Source organism: Gymnoscopelus microlampas (assembly GCF_963454915.1).
Source record: "Gymnoscopelus microlampas genome assembly, chromosome: 19".
Classification (NCBI taxonomy): Eukaryota; Metazoa; Chordata; class Actinopteri; order Myctophiformes; family Myctophidae; genus Gymnoscopelus; species Gymnoscopelus microlampas.
In genome coordinates, this window is record NC_139956.1 from 45485531 (window position 1) to 45497073 (window position 11543).

Below are 11543 nucleotides of genomic sequence, written 5' to 3' on the forward strand. Positions count from 1 at the left end.
TTACTCCAATACTCCAATTATTAGAAAACTTTATCTAAAAGTAATTTTTAAACCTATAGGCCCTATATGTATATGTATTACTACCTTGTGCCATTGCTACTTTCACTTGAGTAAAAACTCAAATCTCCTCAACTGTCTCTCAGATGCCCCTGTTAAACATGGTGGCTCGGGAGCCGGAGGCACAAGCGAGCAATGGCTGCGTCTGATCCAGGACCCCTGTTAGCACGGCAAGGTATATAAAGCATAATGTCCATTAGAAATGATCAAATACATATGTTTAATTTAACCAGTAAGAGTGTGAATCGACCCTTATGTGTTCATTTGTACATGCCAATCAAGTTCAATAAATCTGTCTTTCTCTCTCTTCAATCTGTTTTTCAGAGATGCCAGAGAAAGGGAAGAGGCGACAAGCAAAGAAGAGTAGAACTACTCTGCCGTCTGCGATGGTAACTACGTACTGTAAATCTCTGTGAATTAATGATAGCTTGTTCTCTATTGTATTAGGCCAAGAGCATAGGAATACAATACTTCAAATCTCCATACTGCTATGACAGATGAAGTTACACTCTATAGAACTCCATATTTGGCCCAGTTTGGGGGACTCTATATTAATGGCAGAAAGTGTAGAGACAGACTGACATATTGCTACTTTCACTTGAGTAATAACTCAAATCTCCTCAACTGTCTCTCAGATGCCCCTATTGAACACTGCTCTGGAGGAGGAGGCACAAGCAGGCCAGAGTTCCTGGGAGGATGACGTTGGCCAGGATCCAGCAGCAATGGCTGCGTCTGATCCTCCAGGACCCCCGTTAGCACGGCAAGGTATATAAAGCATAATGTCCATTAGAAAATATCAAATACATATGTTTAATTTAACCCGCTCTGGGAGCTCTCACCTTCATCAGGTCTCAAGGACCATATCTGAGCGACCGACCATATTGTATCTTTGTTAAACCTTTTGGCTGTAAGTGAAGACTGTGTGTGCGCGACCCTTTTTTGTGCTTTTCAAAAACTTTAAATACAAAAGTAATTGTGTTTAAGAGCATGTATGTTTGTAGCTGTAATTGATTTTGAATAATTCCAACCTTGCAGATGAATTGAGCCTGGTCCCCATCACTATTGAAGAGTCAGATGCCATGGCTGTGAAGGAGGCTTTGGCATTGGCATTACCCACTGCCTCTTGCACTGCGTGTGCAGGCAGGGATGCCTCTGGGGTCTATCCCTACACCCGCATCCTCCAAAAAAAAGGTAAGCAGGTAAGCCAATCCTTGCTTTCTTCCAAAGACATCTTTGTCTGTTGGAAGTGGAATACTGAAAATGGAAAATGGAATACTGCTACCAATTTTAAATTCTGGTGTGTTCACTCCGTCTTTCAGCCCGTAGTCCAGCCAGATCCCCCCAGAAGGTCAGAAGGCCGGAAGGTTACTGGGAAAACAGTCCGGGCCGCACGTTCTTCCACAGAGGAAGACAATGTAGAAGTCCCGGAAAAGGAGGTGCGACTGCTGCTGGCAGAGGCTGAAGGACCACTGGTATTTCATACCCTACATTGTGTACCCCCCCCCCCCCCAATTATGCTTGTAAAGGTCACACAATTTGTGGAAAATGTATTTTGGGGGAAAATGGAATACTGCTGCCAATTCTGGTGTGTTCACTCCATCTTTCCAGCCCCAAGATCCCGATCCTCCTACAGAAGAGACGCCAACGGGCCTCAGACGCCATTCTGAGGCCGGTTCCTCCAAGAAGAGGAAGAGACGTGAGGACGAGTCTTCTCTACCGGTATTTCATACTCTACATTGTGTACATTCCACAATTTATCTTGTAATTAGCCAACTCCAAGTTTGTCCTTGATGCCCACAGGAAACATTCACTGTTCCAGACACAGCTGTGATAAAAAGTAAAACGCTTGACATCGGGTGGGTAAGCTTTTCAGGCATGAGATCTACAGCCCTTGGAATGGAAATATCTACCAGCACCAGCCAAGCAGTGAAAATCACCAACGCTTTTAAGTCTAATTCTCATCAGTGTTTTATTATGCAAATTGCAATTTATTGATACTTTAGAATCAATGCATGTGAAATGAAATATGAATAAAATAAAAACAACATTCAGACACATGGAAAGAAAATATATGAACCTATATTGCCACATATATGTTCAACATATATGCCAAATATATGAAATTGGCCCCCTACATATATGTCTCTCAACATATATGCACATATATGTCCATATATTCATATATATGCGCATATATGCGAATGCTTTATATATGCCCATATATGTCCATATATTCATATATATGCGCATATATGTGAATGCTGCATATATGCCCATATATGTAGGGGCCAATTTCATATATGCGTCATATATGTTTATTTACACATATATGTTAAATATAGGTCATATATGTTTATTTAAACATATATGTTAAATATAGGTCATATATGTTTATTTACACATATACAGTATGTTATGGATATGTATACCTACATAAATACAAATATGCATACCTACATGAATTAAATAAAACACAACATCTAGTAGTGGTTAAACATTTATTCAACCAAAATAATTGGATGTAAACAACAATAAACAACATAATTTGAATCAGTTTGTTTGACACATTTGAAGATATAGATTCAATTAAAAAAAAAGGATGAGCAAACCCTGACACACAACATGGCGTGCTCCCACCGCACTTTTATTTTACCTCTGGGGCAGCTACTGCCAATCAATGCTTTGTCAATGCAAATGCGTGGATTCCTGGTCTTGCAGAAGCAGATTCTGCCCCAGAGGTAAAATAAAAGTGCGGTGGGAGCGCGCCCTTAGACAATAATTATTTCAATTGTCTGCCTTTCGGCGATATCTCAGCTCTGTCAACTTGGTGTTGATGGCTTGACCCAGCTGGCCTTTAGTTGCGTGCGGCCACTTCTTCATTGTTGCCTCCGCAAAGACACCAAAAGGACATGAGACGACAGTGGAAAAATGTTTATTAGTTTTTTTTTCATAAACATGCAATTATTTTGAATTGTCTGAAAAGTGAGTGCATTTATGAGTCCAAGACACCTTCTATATTTACAATTATTGGTTAGAATTATGTAATAATAATAATACAATTATGTAAGTTTGTCTTGTCGAATGATCTCATGGTATGTTTGACAACATGAACTTCACTTTTACGAACAACAGATTATCAGCAGAGGTTGTTTACCAGAAAGAGCAATAAGATGCTTCGCAATCAAGCAAATAAATTAGAGGCATGAATGAAAATGAATTAGAGGCATGGTCTGGTCATTGCATGAGTATGGGTGAAGGAAGATGCCGGTGTTCTAACAGTGTTATAACACAGAGGACCACCACAGTGGAAGCAGACTAGGCCAGATCTATTAGAATCCTGTGATCAGTAAGTGAGCAATTGGAAAGTTAGTGTATGGTCACCCTACAGTAGGTGCCAAGCCGTGCAAGATACCATTAATGGTGTCGATGCTTACCTGATGCCGTCTCCACTGATAGCTAATAAATAGTGAAAAATGGATGTTAAATTAGCCAACTTAAGGCATCAGCTATTAGCCATTTTCCTTTCTCAATCCTTTTGTTTTTACTCACCAATTATGGCTGTCTTTTTATCAGCATCCAGGGCTTCCAGCTGATCCCCTTCACCCCGCTTTGACTTGCCACCTTAAGAAATAATTCATGATTATTATTTTACAAATGAAAGGTGGGCAATCCTGCCAATTTGCAGCAGCTAATGTTTACATTAATGGCCCTAACGGCAATCCGTCGCACACACCAAGACTGCGTTTTAGTTTTTATTCTTGCATGATGGATAAAGACAAACATTTCGTCTATGAAGGCTGGATAGCCAAAATGTTTGTCCATCATGCAAGAATAAAAACTAAAACGCAGTCTTGGTGTGTGCGACCCATTACCTTTCAATAATATGATTTGAACGGGTAACGCACCATAAGTGGCCACAATAAATGTTATCTACATTAATGGCCCTAAATAGACCCTTGTGGACTTGGTTCTGATTCCAATCATACTCTTCGAGTTATGGGGATCCTTGAATTTATTATGTTTGTAAACCACTGGGCTAGCGTGGGACAATTATAAAAGAAACATTACTCGCAACAATTGCAGCAGCAAAAACGGTTTAGCCCTTAGAAAACAAGGGCAAGATAAAGAGTTGTTTTGGTGAATCAGTTTAGAAAGGATAACACGTGTGTAATTTGTTTTTACCATTGAGGTTGCTCAGAAGCAGGGTCTCGAGGGGAAACGTGCCGAGGAGGAGCATTCGCACCATCGCAGTAGCAGTGCCTGCATTCATGGATGCCTTCCATGTGTCCCTTTTGCAGCATACTCCTGACCCCTTCACAATTTCCACCTGAAAAATACACGTATATAAATGCATTAGCAGGCCTAGAACTTTCACAAATATATTTTATGGTATATCATAAATTATTAGCAGCATAATACAAACTAATATAGTTTGTATTGATCAGTAGTAAATAGTTGTCTATGTATGACTGCAGATATCTCAAACCCTCACCCTAACCCAACGGGGCAGCACACCTAAACCTAACCTTAACCCTCTCCCAAACCTTAACGCACCCCTCACCAACCTTAATCCTGTCGGACCAATGCTATGTCTAACCAAAGTATGCCTCCCGTCCTGAACTTGATTGAACATGGGCACTGTGTTAATGCAATAGTTTTTTCAGTTACCCATCAAAAGAAGAACCACTGGCCAGATAATATTTTCAATTCATGTAGGCTACACATCACACAAATCTTTACGAATATGCATCTACTTACCATCTCTGGAGTTTTCTCTGGCGCTGGATTTTTCCCTGGAGCTTTCTCTGGTGCTGGAGCTTTCTCTGGTGCTGGAGCTTTCTGTGGTGCTGGAGCTTTCTCTGGCACTGGAGTCTCATGCAGCTGGAGATTAAACAGTGACATGACATACATATACAGTTAATTCATAATGTGGTAATAAGTGGGCAATATGGTTAACAAAAATAACCCTATAGAATATGCACATGTCAAATAGCAAAAAATATCCGTGTTGTTTTCCAGCCTCACAATGTGGTGCTATTTTGTGGAGGTGGGGTGGGTGAACGTTTTGTCACCCACACATGGTGTGATTTCACGTGATCGGGGTGGATTAGGCTACATGTGAAACCATGTGCATTCATGAAACATACTGCTGTCAAACATGAGTGACTTACTTTGTCATTTCCTCCAACAACATCCTCCACAGGCTGCTCCTGACGCTCCTCAGCTGCCACAGCATTTAGAGGCTTTTACAAGAGAAGCAAGGGAAATAAATAGTTTTAGTTAGTTTTCTATGACGTATGTCTCATTTGTTTCAGCCTAATTTGACTGCCATTTATTTCCATTATAATATGAAAAAAATGATGGAGGTTTGTTGGTTTGAGGCACAATTGTCACTTTGTGAGATTAGCCCTGCAGACAAATTTGTAGACTTCTTAAGGCTCATACATAGTCTGGATTTTCGGTGGCGAGGTGACCACCGAACTACAACATGACGTCACAAGCCACGGTGAAGAGCAACCACCGCCCCAGCCCTTCTCTCACCACCGCTCAACGTTATTTCAGCTCCGGTGGTCAGCTCACCACCGAAAATCCAGACTATGAATGAGCCTTATGTCACACCAAAAAAAAAAATGAACCCTTGGAATAAAAAAGGTTACTCACATCCATGTACACAGAGGTTGCTGCACTCTGTTGGAGAAGGAAGACAGTACGTTACATTATTGAACAAGTAAATAACAGCAAGTGAATTGTCCTAATCAGCCTAACATCACACAAATCCATAGCTGATAAAGTGATACAAATAAGAGGAACTTACTCTTCTAGCAATTGAGGCAATGTCCTCCTTCATTTGAGGAATATCTAGCGGGGAGAATCACATCATTTACAATCAGATCAACATAGCAACTTAAATGCAATTAATACATTAACAACCAGGTCCATTGATAGCCCATTTACGAAAAAGAGTCCTATCCAGTTGTATTAAACCAATATGCAATACAATAATCTAAAGAAATACTTACGCTTTATTATAAGGTCTTTTAAATGATCGTTTTCTTTCTTCAGGACCATGTTTTGATCCCTCAACTCTTGGATAGTTGTCTGGAACTGGTTCATTTTTTTCTTTTCCCACATTGCATTGTCTCGTGCCTTCTGCATCTCACTTGCCTACACAGCCTGAGTAGTACTCAGCCTAGGTACTTGGTTTGACAGGCCATTACATATAAAGATGTTGAGTCACAGTTCGGAGTGAATAATGTTGAGTATTAATGCCACAATGGAAAGCAATAATCAAAGCTGGACACACACACACACACACACACACACACACACACACACACACACACACACACACACACACACACACACACACACACACACACACACACACACACCTTTTTCTTTGTATTAGGTCTCTCGACTCTCTCCTCCTCATCCAGAGCCTTTTGAACAATATCCTCCTCTTCATCACTGTCATCATTGGATTTCCGGTTGCGCTTTTGAGCCCGTTTAGCAGTAGTGTCTGCCTCATTGCTCTCCATTGCAACGAGTACCGTTTTCAGATTCGTCTCCTTATCTGGTGCAGATAAATAAACACGTTATTACACTGTAGGCTCTGTAGCAAAGACTCAAAGACAGAGTTTTTCTCTGTTATGAAACAGCTACTGTACAGTTGTTCTTGCCAAACATAGCGTAGCTAGTTGAGCTATAGGTTGATTGATTTATTAACAGTGTTCAGATTAGGTACATTTCAAGCACAACTCAATACAAAAAGTGTTAACTGTAGATGAAAACCACAAAGCGGTGGTTTTCAACCTTTTTCATGTTAAAAGGGCAAGACCACTTTGGTAGAGGTTTGGGTTGTGTAGTTACCCTGCCATGATGAAAATAATTTCTCCATTGATTAGAAATTGATAATTCAAAATATGCTCCTCATTGACTTACATTGTATGGTAAAACAGCTCTCAAAGTCACTCTTTTAGCACATAAATGAACCCAAACATAGCCTATTCAGACAATATAGAGCATCAGCAAACCCAATACTGTTTGTTTTTTGAATAAAAATGTCAACTTCCTGTTGATTTTACTATTTGAAGATCTGGATCTGGATCCGCGGATCCAGTCCAGGTTTTCTACTTATTAAAAATGGCAAAATCAACAGGAAGTTGACATTTTTATAAAAAAAAAAAAACAGTACTGGGTTTGGTGATGTTCCATGTTGAGTGACTTTGAGAGCTGTTTTACCGTACAATGTAAGTCAATGAGGAGCATATTTTGAATTATCAATTTCTAATCAATGGAGCAATTATTTTTCATTTCTTGCCCACCTTTGGAGTTACATCATGGCAAGGTAACTACACAACCCAAACCTCTACCAAAGTGGTCTTGCCCTTTAAGGCCCATTATTTATTCATTCTTTTGTACATATTTTTCACTCTTCATACCAGTAACCTGTAAGCTGATTGTATGACATTCTGTATAGTAGTTTGTATATCTGTCTGTCTCTTATATGTCATCATGATTTGTGTGCATGGGGATCTCATCTTAAACAAGCTTAGTGCTTAATGAGTCTTCCAGTTTAGTAGACCTTGTATTGTGAATTTGTACTTCCATGTACTGTTATGTACTGTCATGTACAGTTCTCATGTCTTACTAAATAAAGTACATCAATCAATCAATCAATCAATTTGAACCACGGACCACCATGTGATGAGATTTAGCCTCTCAGACACAACACAAAATAATTTAGTTGCCAACATTGAGACATACAAAAGGGAAAAACGTATACAGTGAGGGGAAAGGGGGTGGCAAGCTAAGAAAAACAGTGCAGGTGTCTGTTAATTTAATTTCGTTACAAAAGCTAAATAAATATATCATGTACATACTTGCAACCTTAAGGATCCTGGCTTGGTATACCGGCCACGAACCCTTGTTGCGTCCATGGCGCCATTCAACCAAATATACATCTGGACTACCTTCGTCTCCGTTTAGGTAGGACTCTTCATCAAAGTCTCGAACACATGCAATTGGGAGAATGCTCCGAAGTCCTTTGTCGGAGCCATCTGTCCACTCCACCAAGGCAAATTTGACCATGATGACATAAATGTTATTTAATTCTCAAACAAAAGTATGTGGCGTAAAGTTTGTTCCCCTCTCAATGTTAACGGCTACCAGCTGGAATTCAAACAAGAAAGACGCCGTACTTATGCGCATGCGTATAAGGGCGACGCTTGTTGTGAGTGTCGCTTTACTGTGACGTCACATGATCTAATTCTCTAATAATATATATTATATATACATAATATATAAACAATAAAAAGGGTAACATAGTGACAACTGTTTGTTCAGATTGCGTGTTTAACAATAATGTACATTTATAAAATATGAAATAATATACTTTATGCTACTCGAAAATGATCACGTGACCAGAGCCACTAACTTCCGGTCAAATAGCATTCGCCTCCATTAGCCCGAGTGGACTTTCCATTCCTCCTCCTCTCACAGTAGAGACAACACGCAGTCGCCAGTTCGCCCGTTAATTTGCCCGAAAGACGTTCATCAATGGATCCATCGGATCGACTTGTGAGATATAAACGATACCTCGTCGACGATGAAGCAGCCATTCCGAGCAGAACAAGGAAAAGATGGAAAATGCAGTAAGTTTTATTGTCCATGAAAAAGTTTGCTAGCGATGCTAACGCTAGCTGCTAGCGATGCTAACGCTAGCAAAAGTCAACATCGAACGTTATAATGAATTTCAGTTTCATTACTTTTATTTGACACTTGCTTTGGCGATGCAAACGTATATTTAGGGGAATCTTTAAGCCAGGGGTCTTCAACAGGGGCTCCGGGACCCCTAGGGGGTCCTCAGAGTTACTATAGAGGGTCCGCCAAATCTTTGTGTGATATTTTTTTTTACCTTAACCACTTGAACCCTAGCATCCCTTTTCTGAGGAGAACTTTAGTCAAAAAAAGCAGATCTACAAGCTCACTACGCCTTGCGCTGCGAGGCGTTGTGAGCTTGTAGATCTGCTATTTTGGGCAAAGAGGTATAGGTGTAGAGGATAAAAGAGCAGACCAAGTAAAAAAAAAAGTTTCATCTAAAACACAATTTTATACAATATAGAGGGGGTCGCTGCTTCATCTCTCTCAGCTAGGGGGTCCTTGGCCTGAAAACGTTGAAGACCCCTGCTTTAAGATGTGGCCAACTCTTAATAAAATCCTCTTCTTTAATGCTAACAAACATTGCTGGGATATGAGGCAAATTGTCAAAGCATGCATTCTGTTGTTGGACAGAAATAAACATATTTAATACCCCCACCCCTTTTAAAATAATTACACAAACATTATAATCATGACTCTGGCGACTTTACATGTTACATGTTGTTTTGTATCACACTACATAGGATAATCCTACAATGAGGCTGACCTGAACTTTTTTTTCTATTCTCAGGCATTCCACCAAAGATGATGAAGAGGGCCTTGATGAAGCTGATGATGCCTCTACTTCATCACAGTAAGTTTCCAACACACACACACACACACACACACACACACACACACACTGTTAGGTTTTCCATGCCTTCAGCGCCTGTAATATTATTATGATTATAATTATGTGTGTATTTACTGCTTATTTAGGATTATACCAGTGTGGTAGGCCGACATATAAAGGCATAGGTAAAATACATACATATATTGAAGGTTAATACTGCCTGTTTGGAGTCATTAACTGAGGCAGCTCTATAAGGTCTCATAAGTTGGGTTTCTCAGAGTGTGTGGGTCGTAAATTCCTTACCATTCCCTTATCTCGAAGAGGAGAGAGAGAGAGGCTCAAATGACATGCTTGATGCCTATGTTAGGGGGGAGGAGAAAGACACTTGCGAGGTGCTCATTGTATTTGCCCAGTGAGTAAAGGCACATATTGGGGGTCCTTGCTTAGATTTTCTGAGGGTCATAAAAATTCCTTAAAGTCTTATCAGGAAAGAGAGAGAGAACCAGGCCACCTTGGGGGGTGGGCATGATCTCTGGTGGGAGGCAACATCCTTTGTGTGGGTCTGTGTGGAGTCACTGAGAACTCAGTTTCTTGGAGTCCCTCAACAGATCAGTAGTAAGTAGAAAAGCTCTTGATACACAAAGATTAATGGTTAATGGGCCGTTAGCCGACCAGTCGCACAAAGTAGTGTGCGTCGGGTTGAAATTCGTACACACACACACAGTATACACAGATCGGTTGCACCCGCTCCTGATTGGAATGAAACATGCATAAATGTGATAAATGCTTCGTTTGTACTCACCCATTTAGACCTGCGGGGACGATTCTACAAATGTCTTTTAAATCATGACAGTTTTCTGAATAACCTATGTTTCTATGTGAGTCATTCTCACACATTTTCATGTCAAGGACCCCCCAAGATTATATCTATTTGGCCGCCGACCCCCATCTGAAAATGTGTTACAGTGTTGCTCCAGTTAAAAACGTTGGCTCTGAACGAATATATAAAGCTTTGTACTACATTTTCATTTTTCAAAAATAGCAGATCCACAAACTCGTATCGCGGCACTCGGTGCCGTGCTATGAGCTTGTGGATCTGCTATTTTTCAATAGGGGTAGATCTACTCTTTTTTCAATATCGCACTTATCACATTTTGCCACCCTAACCGAAAGTCTATGACTGCAATCTATGGCTCCGGTTAGTAGAATACTGTACCTACTGTATGTAACAACTGAGATATTCTAGGGCTAGCAATCACACAGCCTGTTCGTCGAAAACCAACTTATGTTACATCTTTCATGATATGCTATACATGTTTTGGAAAATGTTTTTTCTAATTTCAATCAAAATATTTTCAGGAATGTCATGACTGTGGGAACCCTGGACAGAGATGCTGAGGCCCGTACTGCTTCGGATGACGAAGTAAGTTGCAAAAAAATGGCTAAAATATTCTAGTACAGACCAGTAAAAACATTTTTAATGTATAAAGAAATCTATGGTCACTTTTTTCACCAGACATAAAACTCTCAATGGCCTGTATAGGTCTGTGGACTGTCAGAAGTTAATTGTTTGCCATTTCTGGCCTGTATTCACCATCACAGAGAGACACAATTCATGAAAGTGTGGAGGAAATGTATTGCAAGTAAAGAAAATCCTCCCAATAAAGAACATAAGAAAAATTCTAGGCCGACAATAAATAACTTGATATGACTTGCCACAGCCTATTCAGACATTAGTTTTGATTTAAGCATTAGGAAACTTTTGCAGAGGTTTGGGTTGTAATTACATTGTGACTAGTCAAACTGGTGAGATATATTTTGTGCACTTCATTAGCAATTCATAATCCAGCAATAGTACATATTGACTTCGTTGTAGTCTGAGCCTCTTTTTAACCCATTCAGGACGGGTACCCCTTTTGGTGTTTTAAGCATTATGTTATACTTTAGCTATTGAAAAATAGCGCAATAGAGCAATGACCTAGTTACTAGTTGC

At 40.0% G+C, this 11543-nt stretch overlaps 1 protein-coding gene across 1 annotated transcript; it reads right to left on the reverse strand.

Moving 5' to 3' along the window:
- Nucleotides 1-3470: 3470 nt before the first annotated feature.
- Nucleotides 3471-8234, reverse strand: LOC311034545 (uncharacterized protein). The gene is made up of 10 exons (XM_084042425.1): nt 7941-8234; nt 6450-6631; nt 6078-6222; nt 5873-5916; nt 5719-5745; nt 5216-5300; nt 4816-4910; nt 4240-4384; nt 3607-3678; nt 3471-3513 (listed from the first exon to the last, which is right to left on the reverse strand). Exons 1-10 carry the CDS (start codon nt 8146-8148, stop codon nt 3488-3490), a joined length of 1029 nt encoding a protein of 342 aa, XP_083898551.1. The 5' UTR covers nt 8149-8234; the 3' UTR covers nt 3471-3487.
- Nucleotides 8235-11543: the final 3309 nt, after the last annotated feature.